Source organism: Amblyraja radiata, chromosome 17 (genome assembly GCF_010909765.2).
Source record: "Amblyraja radiata isolate CabotCenter1 chromosome 17, sAmbRad1.1.pri, whole genome shotgun sequence".
Taxonomy (NCBI): Eukaryota; Metazoa; Chordata; class Chondrichthyes; order Rajiformes; family Rajidae; genus Amblyraja; species Amblyraja radiata.
In genome coordinates this window covers 5,398,610-5,423,336 of record NC_045972.1, presented here as the reverse complement: position 1 = coordinate 5,423,336, position 24,727 = coordinate 5,398,610, and the positions used below count along the sequence as shown (strand labels likewise).

The 24,727-nt window shown below is 44.1% G+C and overlaps 1 protein-coding gene across 3 annotated transcripts in view; it reads right to left on the bottom strand.

Moving 5' to 3' along the window:
• The window catches only part of zfpm1 (zinc finger protein, FOG family member 1), a 267,911-nt gene that overhangs the window by 190,557 nt on the left and 52,627 nt on the right, over nucleotides 1-24,727 (bottom strand). For all 3 annotated transcript variants that reach the window (XM_033035651.1, XM_033035652.1, XM_033035653.1), the window contains exon 2: nucleotides 10,337-10,468. In XM_033035651.1, coding sequence (XP_032891542.1) covers nucleotides 10,337-10,468 — 132 coding nt within the window. The remainder of the gene's footprint in view (nucleotides 1-10,336; nucleotides 10,469-24,727) is intronic.

Genomic DNA, 24,727 nt, shown 5'->3' with positions numbered 1-24,727 from the left:
AAAAACAGGGTCACCGTAAGTCCATTCCTAAATAGTACCATCTATAGATTTAAAGTCAGATGATTTTCCGATATCCTTCCTGCCTAGTTACAGGCCTAGGAAAATGTTCACTCACAATCTCCCTGTGTGGCACAATCATTATTTCAGTGGTTCTATCCTGGAGCCCTCCTCTATTCAGTAACATTATGATGAATATTTACCCCATTTAACATCATGATATCTAATTGCACCTTTCTGATATTTGCTGTTAGCTGTTAATGGCACAATGGTGCAGGTGACAAAGCTGCTGCCTTACATTGCCAGAAACCCAGGTTTGATCCTGATCTTGGGTGCTATCCGTGTGGAGTATGCACGTTCTCCCGGTGACCGCATGGGTTTGTTCCGGGTGCTCCGGTTTCCTCCCACATCCCAAAGACACGCGGGTTTGTAGGTTACTTGACCTTTGTAAACAGACCCTGGTGGGTAGGACGGGGATGTGAAAGTGGGATGACATCGTAGTATGAATGGTCGGTGTGTAGTTGGTGGGCCGAAGGGGCTGTTTCCATGCTGTATCTCCAAACTAAACTCTGAGGCTGACTTCCAAGTAAAGTTCTGGTTGATGGGAAGATTCTTCCAATTCATATTCAAAGCCATAAAACCATACTCATCCCAGCACTGGCCGGCTCTCTGTGCTCTCTCTGTCAACCCTCCACCCAGGTCATTTCATCCTCTAACTTTAGTTTAGAGATACAACACAGAAACAGGCCCTTCAGCCCGCCGAGTCCGCACCGACCAGCGATCCCCGCATATTAACACTATCCTACTCACACTAGGGACAATTTACACGTACACCAAGCCAATTAACCTACAAACCTGTACGTTCTAGGAGTGTGGGAGGAAACCAAAGATCTTGGAGAAAACCCACGTGGTCACGGGGAGAACGTAGAACTCCGTACAGACAGCACCCGGATCGAACCCGGGTCTCCGGCACTGCAAGCGCTGTATAAGGCAGCAACTCTACCGCTGCACCACCATGCCGTACAATCTAATTGTAACGTTATCAAATGTCAGGCTTTGGTACATTACCATATAATAACACCAAATCCAAAAGTACTCGCAATCAACCTGGTTTGTAAGGAACTTGTGGCTGAGTATATTTGCAACCATTTCACCCTCATCTTTAAAGCTCACTCAGAGACGGCTTGGCTATAATTCAGGTTAAGAATAGGTTGAAAAATTATACAGTAACTTAGCAGATCAGGCAACATCTCCAGGAGACATGGTGGTGAATCTGTGGAATCTTTTGCCACAGAAGGCTGTGGAGGCCAAGTCAGTGGATATTTTTAAGGCAGAGATAGATAGATTCTTGAATAGTACGGGTGTCAGAGGTTATGGGGAGAAGGCAGGAAAATGGGGTTTGGAGGGAGAGATAGATCAGCCATGATTGCGAGAAGACTTGATGGGCCAAATGGCCTAATTGTGCTCCTATCACTTATGACCTTATGATCATTTTAAAAGGAAGAATCCAAGAAGAAACCGAAGATCTCAGAGAAGTGAAGTTTCATAAGAATGCCATTGTGATGGTGTAAGTGTTCTGTCAAGATGCCACTGACCTTAGTGGAAGATGGACAGATACATGAAATGTTGTATCATTCAAGCATATATATATATACTAGACTAAGTGGGACCCGTTGGGTCCCAGCATCACACGGGAGGGCTGGCCACCAACGCAATATTCCACCTCTCCACCAATTCCAATACTGCTCGCCAGTGGGGGGGAGGGGCTGTCTGTTGCGCTAGTATGGGTGTTGCGGGCTGAAGGTACTGGTTTCCAGAGGGCTAGTATACACCCGACAACCAAAATTCATTTTGTGAACACAAACTTGTTAAAAAAAGGCGAGGCAATTGGGCTGCAGACACCCGACAGCCAAAATGCATTTTGTGAACACAAACTTGTTAAAAAGGGCTGCAGCCACTTTACAGCCGCATCGAGGGGACTCACTGTGGAGTAGACGTGCGTTCAGTGTTATTCGCAGCTCAGAGAGCCGTGACCTTCTCGCTTAGTGGTCTGGCAGAGACTGAGAGGGGCACGACACTTCCTGGTTTTATTGTCCCTCCCCCTGCCACCAGCGGGGGCAGCAGAGAGAATGGGGAATTCTGTAAAAACATTAATATCTCTCTCATTTTTCATCGACGGAACAAATCCTCCGCACTCATACGGCGGAGGGGGGCTCTGAGCGAGGTGGCCAAAAATGACGGCCGTAGGTCGCGGCGTTCTCTCGGAAATTGCAGCACAGTCGGCCAAAAGCGGTCAAGTTCAGAGATTTAGTAATATAGATATATATTGCTAGGACTTGCTCTCAAACTATTGGGGGGTTGTTATCAATAAGAATGGCTGCTTTCATACTATTTGCCACCAATCTGGTGAAGGGTGCAGATTAAAATGTCTTTCAATTTATCATCATCATCATCCTGATAAGTTTTGACTGGGGTTTTCTCAATCAGCTGCCCATATGTTGGTTTTTAACTGTTTGTGTCAAGTTTCCGAAGATATGGTTTGGAAGCAGAAGCCCAAAGGAAATTCTGCCCCCAAACCACTCCCAAGGAAATTCTGTTCCATCGATTAAAGCATCAGCCGTATATAACGGTCCAACATTCATCATCTATAGGATCCATAAGAGGAATTTCCAACCGAAACTCATCTTGCACAAACAAAGGGAAACGAGAACCTTAAACTATTCACAGAAAGTAATTTACCTTATAATAATCTTGAAATCTGACTGACATGCAAGCTCCATATTCTTCAAAAACCAATGCAGCAAAGTATGTAATTAAAGTGAACAAGCAACATTCTGTTTCCAGAAAAATAAGTTTCTTATCAAGATTATCAGGAGATTACGCGCAATGATTTAGAACTTTTCTTTCTAACGTAGCAGGAGTCCCGATAAAAATAGTGGCCTGGAGTTTGAGGTTGTCCGATATCTCATCCACCCTCTCCATTACCTTGGCACCCTTCCTAAATGGTGGCAAAGCGTGCTTTAACTGTAAGACACCCAATCAATGATTTTGTATGCTTTGCTACTGCACTCCATGCATGCACTTACAAACATAGAATCCAATGTCTTTAAAAGAAGATTAATTGTTTAATGATATATAATTACCACCTCCAGTTTAAATTCCATTTGGAATATTTTGGAGGACCACGAAACCAAGAACCAAGAAAGATTGGTGGAGTGCTTTCTTCTCAACTTCACTATTTTTGTTAAATGTGATGCCACTCCGTGTTGTTTTATTGTCAAAGGCACTCATTGTTAGTCGGCCTTCAGAATGTTGTTTGGGCCAAGATTTAAGGAACTCAAGTGAAACTCAAAACAGTGGAGGAATCACTCTGAGCTCTCTGGATAGCAGAGATCAGGAAGGTTGTAGAGGCCATGAACCAAGTGGAATGCAGATTTACCAGGATGACATTTGGGCTCACATGAGAGACAGCGCAAAGTTGGATTGTACTTCTTGGAAGCTTGAAGGTTTGGGCTGATTACCATTTTCTCCGAGACATTAAAGGAAACTTTTAGGGTAGCTAGAGATAACCCATTTCTATTGATTGGACAGCACAAGGTCTGTTCTTTCAGGAATGAAGCTGAGAGGCACTTGTAGATTCAAAGGGCAGTGGACGTTTGGAACTTTCTACTGAGGAAGTCAATTGATGTATTTTCAATTCTCAACTTTAAATCTGAAGTGAAGTAGATTTTTGTTAATCAAAACAATATTAAGCCTATGGGATAATGCTATGTGTATGGAATTAGATCACAGGTCAGCCATGACCTAAGATTTTGGTGCAACTGCCTTAAGTAACTGAAGGCTGTCTCCTGTTGGCAATTCTGATTTCTGTGGACAGAACTCAGCTGGGCAAAGTTGCAGTGTCGGGTAAATGCCTTTGCCCTGGTTGTGGTGGAGGGATGGGCTGCAGGTGAAGCAATCTGCAGAGTACAGGTTACAACACTGTGGCCAAGATAACTTTTAGAATTTTTAATCATTAACTGTGTGCTGAATGTCCAATTTCTTAATATCATTTGACATCTGTGACGGTGTGTGTCTCAGTCGTAGATCAAAATGGAGCATCTAAACTACGTTTCAATCAAAATATTACCAACCATGTCAATGTTATAAATGATATCCATTAAGGAAAGGGATCTTTATGGAGGCTCCTCTTTTTACTTAATACTTAAATGTCAACCACTGTGTGCAACTGATTACACTACAAGTACAGAGCTCTGATCGAATCTATTCACTATGGGACTGCATTTGCAACATGATAAGCATACTGCATCTTCTATTTAGTGAGCATGTAATTGTGTATTGTAGGTTGCCGCTAGTTCAGGTAACCATGGTGCTGTTCCTGCTATGTTCTTCTACACCCCTCAGTTTTGCATGCGACTGCAGAGCTGTAGAGAGCGGAAGAGCACAGGAGATAAAGAAAGCAGCCATCAAGATGCAGGCCCTGGAGTTGAATAGAACGGAAGCAGACTCGAGTGGAGAAGCCATTTTGAGTGGCTAATTTGTAAGTGCTGCGTTTGAGTGAAGTGCTGAGGCCTCGTCCTGAAAGGCCTCGGTAAGGAGGCTGAGCAGTGAAAGGGTAAGGTAAAGTCTATGTAACTTAACATTAGCCTCAGCACAGACAAGGCAGTCGTTTACTCTTCTACCGTGAGAGACACATCAATTAGCCGCTTATTGTTCCGGGGCACAATTGCAAATATCAATGTAATTTTGTAACTTACACGATGGCCGCGGAGTGTGAAGGGGAGAGTCAGCGGCTATGAACAGTCTGCAAGATCACCTTCCATGCCCCAAAGTTGCATGATCATCTCAGGAAGTGTGAGGCGGTGGCCTCAGTACATGGAGGTGGAGGGGTTGCAGGAGGCGATGGACAATAGTTTGCGGTGGTCATGTGTCACGATGTTGGCGAAGGCAGGTGCGGGAAGCCCTACAGTGGCCAGGTTAACAACAAGTCGAGCACCACCAACTGCAGCTTTACAGAGCAGCGGCAGAAGAAACAAATGGTATCACGTTGGGCTTCACCAATCCAGCAACTTCAGGACACCGGGCCCAAAAGTGAGACAATTAAGGGCCTGTCCCACTTACGCGTTTTTTTCCGGGTCATAGTCGCAGCAGGTGGCCGAAAATGTTCAACATGTTGAAAATCCAGCAGCGACCAGAAAAAGGTACGACTCTTTGGGCGACTAGTCACGACCAAACAGGCGTCACCCCGCGACATGTCGCCTGTATGGTCATGGTGACACCTGTATGGTCGTGAGTAGTCGCCCAAAGAGTCTTACATTTTTCTGGTCGCCGCTGGATTTCCAATATTTTGAAAATTTTCGGAGCCTGCTGCGAATATGACGGGTGCCGGCAAGTCGCCGAAAAAAAACGTGTTAGTGGGACAGGCCCTTAAGGAATTGCATATCCCCCCCCCCCCGTGCCAAGATTGGACATTTCACAGACTTGGAAGTTGCAAGATGGCGGGGGAATGTGGCAACTCTCTGCAGGCGGTTCCCGAAGAGGATCTCATGTACTCATGCAGGGTATGATTTGATTAGAAAGTATACTGAACAAGCTTCTCACTGTATTTCACAATGTACTCACCCAGAGAGTTGTGAATCTGTGGAATTCCCTGTTACAAAAGGCATTGGAGGCTAATTCACTGGATGTTTTCAAGAGAGAGCTCTTGAAGGAATCACGGGGTTTTGGGGGAAAAGCAGGAACCGGGTACTAATTCTGGATGATCAGCCATGATCATATTGAATGGTGGTACTGGCTTGAAGGACCGAATGGCTACTCGTGCACCTACTTTCTATGTTTCTATGTATGTACAGTATCACATGTGAATTGTTTTGAATGTGGCAGCAATTTTGCAGGACTATCCATTGACTGTGCTGGCTGATGAGTTACAATTGGACACCAGGACGAGAGGGTATGGTATCAGAGTTTAATTTTAGTTTAGTTTAGAGATACAGCACGGAAACAGGCCCTTCGGCCAACCGAGTCCGCACCGACCAACGATCCCCGCACATTAACACGATCCTACACACACTCGGGACAATTTACACTTATACCAAGCCAATTAACCTACAAACCTGTACATCATTTGGGCGTGGGAGGAAACCAGAAGATCACAGAGAAAATCCACTAAGGTCAAGGGGAGAACGTACAAAATCCATACTGTAGTTAGGATCGAACCCGGGTCCCTGACGCCGTAAGGCAGCAACTCTACCGCTGCACCACCGTGCTGCCCAGAGGTGTCAGAAATAGATGAAATGCATTCAAAGTCTCTTACAACTGTGATAGAAAGAAGGCATGGTCAAGGAAAACATCTCAGAGTGACCTTTGTGGAAATACTCAATTCGCTGGAGCTGGCACTGTGCAATGGAATGGAACCAATACAGGTGACAGGTGGCAGGGTGGGAAGAACTATGGTTGAGAGAGCTGTGAGAATCTGTCACTCACCTATATTCTGCGATGGGGTCAGGGAAATCTAAAAGTGAAAGAGAAGGGTCAGAGATGGAACACGTGAGAGCAGGTTGGAAATTGACTGCAATTGTTGCAAAATGTGAGTACCGTGTCAATTCAGGAAGCAGCACCAATACATAGTCATAGACCCATGCAGCATGGAAACAGGCTCTTCAGCCCAACTTGCTCATGCCCCATCTATGGCAGTCCACCTGTGTTTGGCCCAGATCCCTCCAAACCTTTCCTATCCATGTAATCTGTCTGCCTTTGTACTGGAGAAAGGGTTAGCTGAGTGGCCCCTATTAAGACTAAAACCATAGATAGACACAAATAGCTGGAGTAACTCAGCGGATTAGATAGCATCTCGGGAGAAAAGTAATAGGTGACATTTCGGGTCGAGACCCATCTTTAGGCTCTGAAGAAGGGTGTCGACCGGAAACGTCACCTATTCCTTTTCTCTAGTGCTGCCTGACCTGCTGAGTTACTCCAACTTTTTGGGTCTATCTTCGGTTTAAACCAGCATCTGCAGTACTAAAACCATGATAGGTCTATGGAACCCACTAAAGAACAGATATAAGTTGAGTCTGTGCGAGTTCTTTGACTGGAGAAAGCGAGTGTAGTTGGAGAAGTTGTTCAATGTGAAAATGCCTTAAAAGCTGCACCATGGCCAGATGGACGATGAGGTACTGTTACTCTTAGACCGAGGCTCAAAAATAAAATCTACTAACCCTAGCAATCTGAAAACACTGAAAGTTCTCAGGTTAGACAACTCTTTCTCCTTTCATCAGTGCCTCGGTTTCAGGGCTAACCTTCTTCATCGGGAATGGGAGAGCGGGAGAGAGAGAAGCGTTTACTTGTCTCTTGTAAACCACTGATATTCTTTCTGACCTAAGATACCCTTGCCTTCCCTCTTTGCAACTGAAACCTAACATAATCTCTCTCTTGTTCCTGATCTGATGAATAGTCTTCAACCTGAAACTGATCCCGTTTCTCATTCCACGGGTGCTGCCTGACCTGCTGAATGCTTCCATTCGGGGCCTCATTGAAACAATATCGAATTCAACTATTTCAGGAATTTCACTTAGTCTGCTTGAACAACAGCTGGTCAAAACTGTTGCAGCTTACCCAGTTGCAATATTTACTCAACTTTTTCCTCTTTCCACTAGGCAGAACGACCTGCTGAGCATTTACTATAGCATGGACGCGCATTGCACTTATTAATCTTATAACAGCACTTATTAATCTAGCAGCAGATGGCTTTATCATCTATTTATCACTATGGCAATCCTGGCCTCACCTTAGTGATATTCCCAAGTCTTATTCATTCCACCCCCACAGGCTCTACAACTTAACGGCCTGTCCCACTTTCACGACCTAATTCGCCACCTTTTTTACTCGTGGACATTTTTCATCAGGCTAGAAAAAACACCCCGACCTATTTGATGCCACGAGTACCTACGACTATCATCACGGCCTGCTACGACCTACTTACGACCTCCTACGACCTCGTGATGACCATGCTGCGAGTATGAGTCAAGGGCAAACTTGTCAGAGGTCGTGAACTAGGTCATGAAAGTGGGACTGGCCCTTTACAACTAACTTGCCTTCTTTCTTTTCTATTAATAATCAAGGGTCCTCAACCTGAAATGTTAACCGTTTCGCCCCCCCGCCCCCCCCACACCCTGCCCCCGCCCATATCCCGCCCCCCCCCTCCTGCCCACACCCAGCGCACACCCACACCCCGCCCCCGCCCACAGATGCTGCCTGACCTGTTGCGCTTTTGTTTTTTTAGCCATAGTTTCAGCATCTGCAGGTTTTTTTGATTTTCATTTCTACATTCCATTTATCTGGTATAGAATGTACACATGTTGTAAGAAATGTCGGGAATATAGATGAATGTGTATTATATATTTTAAACTGAGTAAAAAAAAAAAGATATGCAGTGAAATTGCCTTCATAGTGGATAGTAATCTGAAAATGATTTAGATTTAAAAATTTAAGTCTCCATTCTTTGTGATCTCTTCAGCAGATATCTGACCATAATTTCGTGATGGTCTGTAAATAGACAGTAAATGATTAGAAAACTATTTTCAGTTGAGAAACTTTCAATTGATACTGTAAGCATTGCATGTCGAATAAATTTGTGGATCACTGAAGTATGTTCAAACCATTAAAGTGTTTTATAGACAATGTAAAAAGATTTTTATAGGCACTGTAATGGTAAATTACTACAGGATGGCAATAGATTCATGCTGAAAATGAACAATTTTGTTTTGTTAACTTAAGGGTAAAAGGGTCAATTAGCTTACAAGCTAAATGTTGCCAAGATGCAGTCAATTCCTGATTATGTACGGCCTGGTTCAGCAACTTGAATGCTCTGGAGCGAAGAAGACTACAAAAAGTTGTGAACACTGCCCAGTCCACCACAGGTTCTGACCTCCCCATCATCGAAGTGATTTACCTGAGTCACTGCCTCAAAAAGGCAGCCAGCATCATCACCCTGGCCACACACTCATTTCACTCCTGCCATAAGGAAGAAGGTACAGAAGCCTGAAAACTGTAAGGTCCAGGAACAGCTTCTATTCAGCTATTAAGCACTACAACCTCAAATAAGCTCTGAACTACATAGAGAGAGTGTGGGTGAGTGAGTGAGTGAGTGAGTGAGTGAGTGAGTGAGTGAGTGAGTGTGCTGAACTTTTTTTCTCATCTATCTATATTACTAAAGGTCTGATCTTGACCGCTTTTGGCTCGCTGTGCTGCGATTTCCGAGAGAACGCTGCCACCTACGGCCGTCATATTTGGCCACCTCGCTCAGAGCCCCCCTCCGCCTTCTGGGACCAGAGGATTTTTCCCATCGATGAAAAATCAGAGAGATATTAATGATTTAAAATAATTTGCCATTCTCTCTGCTGCCCCTGCTGGAGGGAGGGTGAGGGACTATAAAACCAGGAAGTGGTGTGCCTCACTCAGTCTCTGTAAGATGGAGGAAGCCAGAGGGTCACGTCTCTCTGAGCTCTGAATACCACTGAACACATGTCTACTCAACTGTGAGTGCCCTTAATGTGGTTTGAAAATTAAAATATGGTTGGTTTGAAGTAAAAATGCACTGCAAATGGTTGTTTGGGTTGAAGTATAAATGCACTGCAAATGGTTGTTTGGGTTGAAGTAAAAATGCACTGCAAATGGTTGTTTGGGTTGAAGTAATTGGTGGAGAGGTGGAATTGGTGGAGAGGTGGAATTGGTGGAGAGGTGGAATATTGCGTCAGGGGACCAGCCCTCCCGTGTGAACATGGGACCCAATGGGTCCCACTTAGTCTAGTTTATTATATTGTTTACAGTGCACTATGTTTTCATATTATGTTGTGCTGCAAGCAAGTAAGAATTTCATTGTTCTATCTGGAACATGTTTACAGTTCAAGTTATGTGAAGAGAAAAATCAGATGATTTTCATTACATCCAAGTTTATATCAAACTAAAATACATTGCACACAAAGTCACAGCAAAGCTTAGCATTTACACACAGTTTTAACTTTTACAAATATATTCACAACCAAATAACTACTCAGGAGAGAACTATGAAAGGAGTGGTGATTTCTGGTCTAGCGGAGTGTGAGGGTGGATACATGGCTGGAGCAAGATTTGTTAGACTAGAGCTCAGGAATAATAGGTAGTTTGGCATGGAATGAGGGGAGGGAAAAGAAGCAGGAGCTGATAAACCGATACGTTGCAACATAGAAACTTTTGTAATTTACTTATGATATCATATTTAGGGGTAGTGACATTAAATTTTAGGATTTCAAAACCCAACTTGCAAAAACTAAGATGAGAATTGATAATTGTAGCATCATATTACCTTCACTATAAAATGAACTTGATGTATCACAGTCTGCTGATTCATCGTGGTTAGAAGCTACTGTTTCTCTTTCAGACATATTGTTGTCATCAGTTAGATTCTCCTCTCCTTTCTCCATTTCATCAACGGAACCTTGAAATAAAAATAAAATTCTCTGCTCAATCTCACACACACAGTGACACAAAGAATATGGCGTTTGAGAAGGCTTCTCGATTTAAGATCAAAGTCTGTCAGCTACACAAATGGTCATGTCTCCTGTTAATCTACATGAAGATCATTTCCATAAAAAATATTTTGCAGTAGTGTCTGACCATAGCAATTACAGTTCTGAAGGAAAGTATTGAGCACATTATATCTGAGTTTAAGCTAAGGTTTTCTACTGATTGTGTCTATTAAGAGACCACATGAATTTAATTAGTAGAGAACTCCGTTACTGTACTTAAAGTATCAGGATCAGCTGATAAAAGTCAGGGGGATAATTACAGGTGTGCAGAAGGTAATGAAATGGTATGGGATGCATTATTAATTTTAATCTATAATGTTATGAAAAATTATTTTTATGATCAAAACTTAAATTTTCTACATTTTATTAGGTTGCTCAATAACACTACCCAAAGTTAATATCAGCATAAATTAAATACTTAACTTCATTTTTGAGCCAAGAAGATTGGTCTGCATATTCAAGTTAAAAAAAATTGATTCTCAGAATCTCACAAACTCAGCTTTTGAGTATTGCCAAGGATGACCAAGCTTCTGCCAGGCATTTATTTTCTTCATTTAAATTTTAAGCAAAATTAATTTCTTATGCTCTCACCAATTCTAATAGAGTTAATTGGCTGTATGTGGTCTAAATCAGAAATAAGGAGTACAAAGGCTAGACAAGACAACTTTTAATTGTTATTACATCGATAATAGCATTTGGATTTGGCAATTCGCACTGAATAAAAATTGATTATCAAAATTAACATAATGAATGTTTTATAAATTCTCATTCTTAAAGATATGATTTAGTAGATGAACTTGTGCAAACAAAAGAGTCCTGGGAGAGATGATGAGAAATTCAACTTATATTTGTCAATTGTGGGCAGGTTCCTGATTAAATAATTGCTTTAACAGCTTTATTTCTGGCATCAAGGAAATAAAGTCTTTCAGAATTACTGCTTGGTTATGTGGGTGTGCAGCCAGAGAGAGTGATGCCATTCTGTGCTGGCAGGGGGGGGGGGGGGGGGGGGTGGGGGGTCTGAAGTTCTGAAACCACGTTTGACTCTTTTCCCATCTTTCTCCACAGGCAAAAGGGACTAATGTACAAACCCCATTAATATCCTGGCTGAAAGCAGTTCATTCATTTTCAACGGACAATGAAATCTTGTACCTTCCCAGCTTGCAAGGTTTAATTTCACCCTTGGTTTCTTATATACGATACATGAGCTGCAGGATTGTACATTTTAAATGTTAATAAAGTACAATATTGTTACATTTAAATTACCAAATCAAACAATTGCTGTTGCTATTATCACAGTTGTTCTTTGGCAATAAAACTAATGGACAGACTGCATTGTGAGGAACATCAGATTCTTGGACATGTCTCACAATGCCCCTGAATAGTAAACATAGAAACAGAAAAAAGGTGCAGGAGTAGGCCATTCGGCCTTTCGAGCCAGCACCGCCATTCAATATGATCAGAGTTGATCATCCAAAATCAGTACCCCGTTCCTGCATCTCCCCCCGTGTCCCTTCATTCCATTAGCCCCAAGAGCTAAGTCGAACTCTCTCTTGAAAACATCCAGTGAATTAGCTTCCACTGCCTCCTGTGCCAGAGAATTCCACAGATTCACAACTCTCTAGGTGAATTTTTTTTCCTCATCTCAGTCCTAAATGGCCTACACGTTATACTTAAACTGTAACCCCTGGTTCAGGATTCCCTCGACAACGGGAACATTTTTCCTGCATCTAGCTTGTCCAATCCCTTAAGAATTTTATATGTTTCTATAGGATATCCTCTCATCCTTCTAAATTCTAGTGAATACAAGCCCAGTCGACCCATTCTTTCATCATACAGCATCCTCCATAATATTTGGGACAAAGACGCATCATTTATTTATTTGCCTCTGTACTCCACAATTTGAGATTTGTTTAAGAAAAAAATCACACATGGTTAAAGTGCACATTGTCAGATTTCAATAAAGTCCATTTTTATACATTTTGGTTTCACCATGTGTTTATACATAGTCCCCCCCATTTCAGGACACCATAATGTTTGGGCACAGCAATGTCATGTAAATGAAAGTAGTCATGTTTAAAATTTTGTTGCATACCCTTTGCATGCAATGACTGCATGAAGTCTGCGATTCATGGACATCACTAGTTGCTGGGTGTCTTCTCTGGTGATGCTGTGCCAGGCCTGTATTGCAGCCATCTTTAGCTTATGCTTGTTTTAGGGCCTAGTCCCCTTCAGTTTTCTCTTCAGCATATAAAAGGCATGCTCATTTGGGTTCAGATCGGGTGATTGACTTGGCCACTCAAGAATTGACCATTTTTTAAGCTTTGAAAAACTCCTTTGTTGCTTTAACAGTATGTTTGGGATCATTGTCTTGCTGTAGAATGAACCGCCGGCCAATGAGTTTTGAGGCATTTGTTTGAACTTGAGCAGATAGGATGTGTCTATACACTTCAGAATTCATTATGCTACTACCATCAGCAGTTGTATCATCAATGAAGATAAGTGAGTCAGTACCTTCAGCAGCCATTCATACCCAGGCCATAACACTCCCACCACCGTGTTTCACAGATGAGGTGGTATGCTTTGGATCTTGGGCAGTTCCTTCTCTTCTTCATACTTTGCTCTTGCCATCACTCTGATATAAGTTAATCTTCGTCTCATCTGTCCACAAGACCTTTTTCCAGAACTGTAGTTGCTCTTTTAAGTACTTCTTGGCAAACTGTAATCGGCCATCCTATTTTTGCGGATAACCAGCGGTTTGCATCTTGCAGTGTAGCCTCTGTATTTCTGTTCATGAAGTCTTCTGCAGACAATGGTCATTGACAAATCCACGCCTGACTCTTGAAGAATGTTTCTGATCCGTCGGACAGGTGTTTGGGGATTTTTCTTTATTATACAGAGAATTTGTCTGTCATCAGCTGTGGAGGTCTTCCTTGGCCTGCAGTTCCAAACAGTTGATTTTGGTAAGCCTAAAGTTTGGTTGATGTCTCTAACAGTTTTATTCTTGTTTCTCAGTTTCATAATGGCTTCTTTGACTTTCATTGGCACAACTTTGGTCCTCATGTTGATAAACAGTAATAAAAGTTTCCAAGTGTGATGGAAAGACTGGAGGAAAGACTAGGTGCTGAGAGCTCTCTTGTACCTGCATTAAGGAGGCATTTATAAACACCTGCGAAGCCATGTGTCCCAAACATTATGGCGCCCTGAAATGGGGGGGGGACTATGTATAAACACAGTTGTAATTTCTACATGGTGAAACCAAGATGTATAAAAATACCCATTAATAAAATCTGACAATGTGCACTTTAACCATGTGATTTTTTCTATTACAAATCTCAAATTGTGGAGTACATTTATTTATTGTGGCAAATAAATAAATTATGAGTCTTTGTCCCAAACATTTTATGGAGGGCACTGTAAGTCAGTCCCGCCATCCCGGGAATTAACCTGGTGAACCTGCGCTGCATGCCCTCAATAGCAATAATGTCCTTCCTCAAATTATTAGACCAAAACTGCACACAATAATCCAGGTGTGGTCTCAGCAGGGCCCTGTACAACTGCAGTAGGACCTCCTTACTCTATACTAAACGTAAATCCTCTCACAATGAAGGCCAACATGCCATTAGCTTTCTTCACTGCCTGCTCTACCTGCATGCTTATTTTCAGTGACTGATGTATAAGGACACCCAGGTCTCGTTGCACCTCCCCTTTTCCTAATCTGACACCATTCAGATAATAATCTGCCTACCTGTTCTTGCCACCAAAATGGATAACCTCACATTTACCCACATTATACAGAATCTGTCATGCATCTGCCCACTCACCCAGCCGATCCAAGTCACCCTGCAGCCTCATAGCATCCTCCTCGCACCTCACACTGCCACCCAGCTTTGAGTCATTCGCATAAATTGTGCATTAAATTGTCAATATTGTGCGTGAAGCAATCTCAGGGCAATTAACCACACTATTTTGTACAGGAAGGAACTGCAGATGCTGATTTACATTGAAGATAGGCACAAAATACTGGAGTAACTCAGCGAGACAGGTAACATCTCCGGATAGAAGGAATGGGTGACTTTTCAGGTCGAGTCCCTTCATCAGACTCTTCAGTCTTCAGATTCTTCAGTCTGAAGAAGGGTCTCAACCCGAAACATCATCCATTCTTACTTTCCAGAGATGCTTGCTGTCCCACTGAGTTACTCCAGCATTTTGTGCAAATATACAATATTTTATACAGTGGATCTGTGCAAAATACTGATGCCAGCAATGAAATCCCCATGTATTTACTACAAATCAGCATCATTTCAAAAATACGTATGTCTGCATATCAAATGAAAATTTGAATTAGGCACTGCTCTATCCTTGTATGGATATTGGGAGAGTGTTGTGGGATTCTGGTTGTGTGACATATCTTATTCAAACTGCTCCTAACCACCTTTCAACCCCCATGAATTTACACCTGTAAACCTCTACCACTATATCCTAATATGCATCGTCACATTGAACGACTACCGCCCGGTTGCCCTAACTCCAATCCCAATGAAGTGCTTCGAAAGGCTGGTCCTCTCCCATATCAAATCCAGCATCCCTGCCTCACTGGACTCTCATCAATTTGCATACAGAGCAAATAGATCAACAGAGGATGCCATCTCTCTGGCTCTTCACACTGTCCTGACTCACCTGGACAGACAGGGCACGTACGTGAGGATGCTCTTCGTTGACTATAGCTCTGCATTCAATACGGTCATCCCCACCAAGCTCACCACCAAACTCCACCACCTAGGCCTCAGCTCGCCGATATGCGATTGGATCCTGAACTTTCTGACGGAGCGACCGCAGGCAGTGAGACTGGGCCTGCACCTGTCCTCCACTATCACCCTGAGCACCGGCACACCACAGGGCTGTGTACTAAGCCCCATGCTCTACTCCCTCTTCACTCACGACTGTGTTCCTGCATTCGACACCAACACCATCGTGAAGTTTGCAGACGACACAACAGTGATTGGGCTGATCACCAACGGTGATGAAACAAAATACAGGGCGGAGGTGCAGAACCTGGCGGACTGGTGCACACGTAACAACTTGTCACTAAACACCTCCAAGACCAAGGAGCTGATTATTGACTTCAGGAGGTCCCATAATGGAGAATACGCCCCAATCTCCATTTACGGGGAAAGTGTGGAGAGAGTGTCCAGCTTTAGGTTTCTGGGCACTCACATTTCAGAGGACCTCACATGGTCCACCAACACCGCTGCGCTGGTCAAGAAGGCACAGCAACGACTGTTCTTCCTGAGGACATTAAAAAAGACTGGTCTGCCCCAACAGCTGCTCACAACCTTCTACCGCTGCACCACAGAGAGCATATTAACGTATGGCATCTCTGTGTGGTATCTCAGCTGCACGGAGGCGGAGAGGAGAGCTCTTCAGCGCATCGTCCACAGAGCGCAGAGGATTATTGGGACACCGCTACCAGCCTTGGAGGGCATCTACCACACACGGTGCCTCAGGAAGGCCGTCAGCATCCATAAAGACTCATCACACCCTTGTAATGGACTGTTCGAACTACTTCCCTCCGGCAGACGTTACAAGGCCTTCTACGCCCGAACCTCCAGACTCAGAAACAGCTTTATTCCAAGAGCTATAGCGGCTCTGAACCGGCCCTGCTGAGTGCCCCCCACCCCCCCTGGACTGTCTCCCTCGGATGGTCACGACACACAGCTTATTTATTTATTTTACTTTTCTTTTTCATCGGTTGGAGCTGCATACTAAATCTCGTTGCACTGACGTGCAATGACAATAAAATATATTATTATTATTATTATTATTATTATTATTATTATTATTATTATTATTATTATTATTATTATTATTAAGTGGTCGTTCCTGCAGCTACTGCACTCCCACAGCCTCCCATTTAACCTCTATCTTGTCTTTAAATTCTTATCATGATTTCAAATCCCATCCTGGCTTCAAACCTCCTCGGGTCTTTTATTTCAGCCCAACACTCATCGGAAATAGTAGACACAAAATGCTGGAGTAACTCAGTGGGTCAGGCAGCATCTCTGGAGAGAAGGAAGAGGTGACGTTTCAGATCAAGACCGTTCTTCAGACTGATCCGAATCATCATAAATATCTGCACGTCAAAAACCTAAGGGGTGAAACATAGTTACCAGTTCTTCTTGGGGAAACCAAGCATGTAATGGCTGGCTACGTGGAGAACACCTCCATCCAGACCGCCACTATCACCCTATGCTACTGGCTGTTGCTGCTTTAAGCAAGCTCTCCGGTCTGAAGAAGGGTTTCGGCCCGAAACGTTGCCTATCTCCTTCACTCCATAGATGCTGCTGCACCCGCTGAGTTTCTCCAGCATTTTTGTGTATCTCCGGTAAGGCTTAACTGTAGATTATAGACTTTAGAGTCATTCCAGTAAAACATTAAATTATCTAATTCTTAACTCACTCTTTCTCTCAGACAACAGTTATTTGGAATGATCTTTTTTTGATTCCCATTGACACTTCCTCTGGTCCCATTCTTTGGTCCTTTGCCATTAAATCCTCATCTCCTTTTAACTTTAATCCCTTCAATGTTCCAATATTTCAGACTTCATTCTGTCCTTTCTTCACTGTCTTAGAGACCCTTCTGCAGTAGCCATTTAGCTTAACTCAGTATGTCATAAACCATAACCAGTCACCTTTAAATTTAATCTGCCTGTAATGATGTGGGTGGGATTTACTACGTGGTCGGAGGCTTGTTTGTGGCTGGGATTTTCACGCAGACGCGCTCGTAGTTTTTAGCTTTAGTTTTGAAGAAGCATGGGGGGGAGGTGGCAGCTTTCGACCATGCACGAGTTTGGCCATCCATGGAATTTGATCTTGAACGATATAATAATCTGCCATTACACCTTCTTCAGACTGAAAGTCTGGGGAAAGGAGAACAAGAGATATAGCCGGTGATTAATAGAGATATAGAATAATGAATGTGAGATATGCAAAAAAAAAGTGACAATCATAAAGGAAACAGGCCATTGTTAGCTGTGGGCTAGGAGACAATATCTACGATATCGCTGTCTATATCTCTTGTTTCCATTTCCCCTATCTCTCAGTCTGAAGAGCAGCCTAGTCATTTTCTCCAGAGATGCTGTCTGACCTGAGTTACTCCAGCTTTTTGTGTCTATCTTTGGTTTAAACCAGCATCTGTAGCTCCTTCCTACACATTTTGTCTGTGTTAATAGAAGCAAGTTTCATTTGGAGCCTCTTTATCAGAAGGTAGTTTCTACATCTCTCCAAGGGAGAGTATTCCAAAAGATTCACCACCCTCTGACCAAAGTAATGTCTACGTACAGGGTAGTTCGCCTGGACCTACCCGATTTCCCCGTTTCCAAACATTTCAATTCCCCTTCTCATTCCCACGTTGACCTTTCTGTCCTGGGCCTCCTCCATTGTCAGAGTGAGGCCCAACGCAAATTGGTGGAACAACATCTCATATTTCGCTTGGGCAGTGGTATTAAAAGTGATTTCTCTAACTTCAAGTATTTGAATTTGAACGCATCCCCCCTCTCTCCATCCCTCCCCCACCCAAGTCGTACTAGCTTCAAAGTCGTCTCATTAAGTCTCATTGTCTGTCCTCGTTTCCACCTAGCCCATTGGCCTGTTTCCTTTATCAATGTTACTTTTTTGCATATATTGGTTCCATATCTCTCTACATTACTAGCTATACAGTATCTCTCGTTTCCCTTTCCCCTGACTATGTCTGAAGAAGAGTCTCGACCCGAAACGTCACGCATTCCTTCTCTCCAGCTATGCTATCCGACCCGCTGAGTTACCCCAGCTTTTTGTGTCTACTTATTTTACTTCCAAAACATTTTTAGTGCAAGGCTTGCAGAAGATGCGTTGACTTTAAAACAATTCAATACTCTAGCCCAAGTCTAATTTACACTGAAATGTTTTTTAAAATGAGATAAAAACCCACCCAAAACATGTGGAAACCTTTCTACAAAATAAGTAAGTGATTTATGTAGTTTAACCACAAATTTCTGCAAGCTTCAAGCATATATCTTCATTTATCAAAGTGGGGTGGAAGATTGCAACCTTCACGTGGTTAATAATAATAATAATAATAATAATAATAATAATAATAATAATAATAATAATAATAATATATTTTATTGTCATTGCACATCAGTGCAGCTAGATTTAGTATGCAGCTTCCAACCGACTGTTTCCGTTCCAACAAATAAAAAAATAAATAAGCTGTGTGACGTGACCATCCGAGGGAGACAGTCCAGGGGGGGTGGGGGGCACTCAGCAGGGCCGGTTCAGAGCCGCTATAGCTCTGGGAATGAAGCTGTTTCTGAGTCTGGAGGTTCGGGCGTAGAAGGCCTTGTAACGTCTGCTGGAGGGAAGTAGTTCAAACAGTCCGTTACAGGGGTGTGATGAGTCTTTATGGATGCTGACGGCCTTCCTGAGGCACCGTGTGTGGTAGATGCCCTCCAAGGCTGGTAGCTGTGTCCCAATAATCCTGTGCGCTCTGTGGACGACGCGCTGAAGAGCTCTCTTCTCCGCCTCCGTGCAGCTGAGATACCACACAGAGATGCCATACGTTAATATGCTCTCTGTGGTGCAGCGGTAGAACGTTGTGAGCAGCAGTTGGGGCAGACCAGTCTTTTTTAATGTCCTCAGGAAGAACAGTCGTTGCTGTGCTTTCTTGACCAGCGCAGCGGTGTTGGTGGACCATGTGAGGTCCTCTGAAATGTGAGTGCCCAGAAAATTAAAGCTGGACACTCTCTCCACACTTTCCCCGTAAATGGAGATTGGGGCGTATTCTCCATTATGGGACCTCCTGAAGTCAATAATCAGCTCCTTGGTCTTGGAGATGTTTAGGGACAAGTTGTTACGTGAGCACCAGTCCGCCAGGTTCTGCACCTCCGCTCTGTATTTTGTTTCATCACCGTTGGTGATCAGCCCAATCACTGTTGTGTCGTCTGCAAACTTCACGATGGTGTTGGTGTCGAATGCAGGAACACAGTCGTGAGTGAAGAGGGAGTAGAGCATGGGGCTTAGTACACAGCCCTGTGGTGTGCCGGTGCTCAGGGTGATGGTGGAGGACAGGTGCCGGCCCAGTCTCACTGCCTGCGGTCGCTCCGTCAGAAAGTTCAGGATCTAATCGCATATCGGCGAGCTGAGGCCTAGCTGGTGGAGTTTGGTGGTGAGCTTGGTGGGGATGACCGTATTGAATGCAGAGCTATAGTCAATGAAGAGTATCCTCACATACGTGCCCTGTCTGTCCAGGTGAGTCAGGACAGTGTGAAGAGCCAGAGAGATGGCATCCTCTGTTGATCTATTTGCCCTGTATGCAAATTGATGAGAGTCCAGTGAGGCGGGGATGCTGGATTTGATCTGGGAGAGGACCAGCCTTTCGAAGCACTTCATTGGTATTGGAGTTAGGGCAGCCGGGCGGTAGTCGTTCAGGTTGGTGACTTTAGACTTTTTCGGCACCGGCACTATGGTGGCTGTCTTCAGGCATTTGGGGACCGTTGCCAGAGATAGAGACAGATTAAAGATTCTCGTGAATACCTCCGCCAGCTGTACAGCACAGTCCTTTAGTACCCTTCCCTGGACTCCATCCGGGCCTGCAGCCTTGCGTGGATTGATCCTACGCAGAGCGCACTGTACCTCCTGAGTGCTCAGTGTTAAGGCCTGTCCCTCCGCCATGGCCGGGATTATTCCACTCCTGGTGGTGTTGCCAGTTTCGAAGCGGGCAAAGAAGGTGTTTAGTTCGTTGGCCAGTGTGATATCACTGTGGGGGCAGGCGGGGCTGCTCTTGTAGTCAGTGATGTCCCTGACACCCTGCCACATGCTTCTGGTGTCCGCGCTATTGAAGTGTTCTTCCACCCTTTGCCTGTGGATGTCTTTGGCCTTTTTTATACCTTTGTTCAGGTTTGACCTGGCGGCGCTGTAGGCAGAAGGGTCCCTGGATTTAAAGGTATTGTTGCGTGCCCTTAGCAGATCCTGAACCTCCTTGTTCATCCAGGGTTTCCGGTTTGGGAACATCTTTATTTGCTTGTCCACTGTGACAGTCTCCACACAGCAGTTGATGTAGGAGAGCACAGTGGATGTGTACTCCTCCAAGTCTACCTCTGTACCACTGGTAGCCTGTTGTGCAAACAGCTCCCAGTCGCACCCTGTTTCGACAAATGCAATCAACCTGATGTGCACAAACAAATAGATCAAGTAGAACAAATTGACCTACAACTTTAGGCTGTGCACGCCATACGCACGAAGAAGATATATCAAAGTACATTAGAATTTACAGCAGAAAATGTTGATAAGATCTGAACCGGAGCCACATAACCCAATATTAGATTGGAAGCAGCAAACCTAACCTGAGCAAGGGCTGCTTTGCAATTAGGAAACCCGGAATGAACAAACCTCAGAGATTTTAAAAACTCTCAAAAATCAAATGGGGGGGGGGGGGGGGGGGGGTTGGAGGTCTTGAGGGAGATGGCAGAAAGATCTTCAAGAGTCACGTTGAAGACTGTAGCCAGGGATGCATTGTTCTACTCCCTCTACAACCACGGTTGTGCAGCAAGTACACTGTTGTCAGCCGGATTCAACACCGATGATGCCACAGAATACAGCAACGAGATCAAGAACCTCAAGTCACAGTGTCAGAAAAACAACCTGACCCTTAATGTCAGCAAGACGAAAGAGCTATTTGTTGACCTGAGGAAGCCAAGGTGTGGAGGAGGTTAACAATCAACGGTACTGGTCTAGAGGTGGATATCAACTCCAAATTCCTCTGCATCCATATCATATCACCGATCACCCAACCTGGCCCTTTCACAATGATCAATTGACCACATCAGTGTCTTTACTTTTTCAGCTGTCTGACAAGGTTCAGCATTCCCACAAGAATTCCCTTAAACTTCTACAGGTGCGCGATTCAGTTCAGTTTAGTTTATTGTCATGTGTACCGAGGTACAGTGAAATGCTTTTGTTGCGTGTTAACCAGTCAGCAAAAAGACAACACATGATTACAATCGATCCATTTACCGTGTATAGATACATGATAAGGGAATAACGTTTAGTGCAAGGTAAAGCCAGCAAAGTCCAATCAAGGATAGCCTGAGGGTCACCAATGAGGTAGATGGTGGTTCAGGACTGCTCTCTGGCTGTGGTAGGATGATTCAGTTGCCCCATAACAGCTGGGAAGAAACTGTCCCTGAATCTGGAGGTGTGCGTTTTCACACTTCTGTACCTTTTGCCCGATGGAGAGAAGAGGGAGTGGCCAGGGTGCGACTTGTCCTTGATTATGCTGCTGGCCTTGCCGAGGCAGCGTGAGGTATAAATGGAGTCAGGGGAATAAATAGAAGGGAGGTTGATTTGTGTGATTGTGATGGCTGTATCCATCATTAGCTACAATTTCTTGTGGTCTTGGATGGAGCTGTTCCCAAACCAAGCTGTGATGCATCCCGATAAAATGCTTTCTCTGGTACATCTGTAGAAGTCGGTGAGTGTTGTAGGGGACATGCCGAACTTCCTAAGCATTCTAAGGAATGAGAGACGTTTGTGTTTTCTTGATCGTTGCTTCAATATGGGTGGTCCAGGAGAAGTTGTTGGTAATATTGCCTCCTAGGAGTTTGATGTTTTCCCTACCATCTCTATTTCAGCGCCACCAATGCAGACTGGCGTTTGTGTGCCGCTTCACTTCCTGAAGTCTTGCTGACATTGAGAGAAAGGTTGTTGTCTCGACACCAGGACACGAGGTTCTCGATCTCCTTCCTGTACTCCGTCTCATTATTATTTGATATCCAGCCCACAATGGGGGTGTCATCTGCAAATTTGTAAATTGAATTAGATTTATACAAGGCTGCACAGTCGTGGGTGTACAAGGAGTAAAGAACGGGGCTGGGAACGAATCCTTGCAGAGCACCAGTGTTGAGGATTATCGTGGAGGATGATTTGTCCCCTATCCTCACCGATTGGGGTCTGTTGGTCAGGAAGTCGAGGATCCAGTTGCAGAGATGAGTGCAGTTTGGTGTGAAGCTTGGATGGGATGATGGTATTAAAGACAGTGCTGTAGTCAATGAATAGGAGTCTGACATAGGTGTCTCTCTTCTCCAGGTGTTCCAGGGATGAGTGTAGGGCATTCCAAGGCGATGGCATCGTCCATGGTCCTGTTGTGGCGGTAGGCAAACTGCAGTGGGTCAAGGCTGCTGGGTAGACTGGATTAAATGTGTACCTAAACTAGCCTCTCAAAACATTTCATGATGGTGGATGTCAGGTCCACTGGACGGAAGTCATTTAGGCGTGAGGTCTTGCTTTTCTTCAGCACTGGGATGATGGTGGTCGTCTTGAAGCAAGTGGGTTTGTCAGAACAGAGAAGGAGGAGATTAAAGATGGCCGTGAATACTCCTACTAGCTGGTCCATGCAGCTATTAAGGACACGGCCAGGAACTGCGTCTGGGCCAGTTGCTTTTAGGTGCATGCCTGGAACTGGGAGACTGGAGTCGATGCCAAATAAATCTTTGCTTGCTGGGCTAAGAATTGGGGAGTGGGGGGGATGAGATGAGAGCAGCCGAACAAGCCAAGTCACCCATTAATACCTAACATGTTGCAAGACAGGATGGGGCATCAACAATGAATTTAAAAGCATAAATTATACAGAAATATGCCAAGGCTCTTTTCATTTTCCAGGGTATTTCTGGAACACCAAGCAGTTTTAACAGAGAATAGGGCCTGATAATGTTTGTGAAATAGCTTTGGGGATAAATGGCTAAACCAGTCTTCCCACAAATACATTCGAGATCTACACGAGGAAAAAAAACCCATCACGATTAACTTAGATTTATAATGAAATTCCACCTGTAGTTTATTAAAAACATGTGTTAAATATGAAAAATCTCATCTACTAAATGTGGAAGCAATCTCTTCCTGCTGCAGAACAGATACAGACAGTTCAAGGCAACAGTCTCAGTTGTTCCTTTGCACTTATTAAAAACCCATATTTCTCATCAGTTATCTATACGGAGAGAATTGTTCAAAAAAGTCACCTATACGGAGAGAATTGTTTGAAGAATTCTAGTGCAATAGTCCAAGATCAATATATTGGTATTTAATTGCATTAAACTATAATATTAACCATATGGTTTGATCTCATGAGATATCAGAAAAAAAAACCTTTTCCTGTACTAATTCCACTCAGTTTGGTGAGTAATATATCAAAATAGATTGGTCCACTCCCAGAAAGTGCAGTGCTGGAATATTGTGTGTCAGGGATTTCAACTATTCTTTCCTCCTTCTGTGGTGACATCATGGCTCGTAGGTTCCCCAGGTCTTTACCCTTCATCCCATCAGCCTCCGCTTCCAACACATTATACTCTGTCATCTCCGTCACCTCCAACGTGATCCCACCACAAGTCGCATCTTCCCATATCCACCATGTCTACGCTCCGCAGAGACCACCCCCTAACATAACCACCTCGGGTCACTCATCTCTTCGTACCGTGGCATCGGGGATGACACCAGGTTCAGCAACAACCACACCGACACTCACAGGAGAGTGAACTCGCATGATATGCTTTATTTACAGTGGTAGGTCTAGGTTGGCTTGGGGGCACTGTCCCTCCTCGTCAGGGCACACGTGAGGAGTCATTGGCAATCTCATGCTTGTCGTGGCAGCTCAACCTTGGTCGCGAAGGATCTCAGGCTTCTCCCCACAGTTCATCCTTGTGATGCCACGCACAAACCGGAGGAACAACAACCCATATTGCATTTGGATAGCTTACAACATTGAATTCTCTCATTTTTGGTAACTAACTTACAAACAACCTCCCCCTCCTCTTTTTTCCCCCCACTCTCTACCCTGTGCCCTCTTTGAATGCACAAACATTTCTATGTTTCCCCTTCCATCTATATTCCTTCCTCTGGCTTCATATTTCACATCTATTCTGTTCTCATCTCACATTGTTTGCCTCTTCATCTCTGGCCTTTGTCCAACCATCTGACAATCACATTCCCCTCTCACCTGAGGGGCATCCACCTATCACTTGCCAGGCTTTGTCCTCCCCCACCCCCCCCCCCCTCCTCCACCTCTCATCCAGCTTTCTCCCCCCCTCACCCCCACTGCAATCAGTCTGAAGTGAGGTCCTGACCCAAAATGTCGTCCATCCA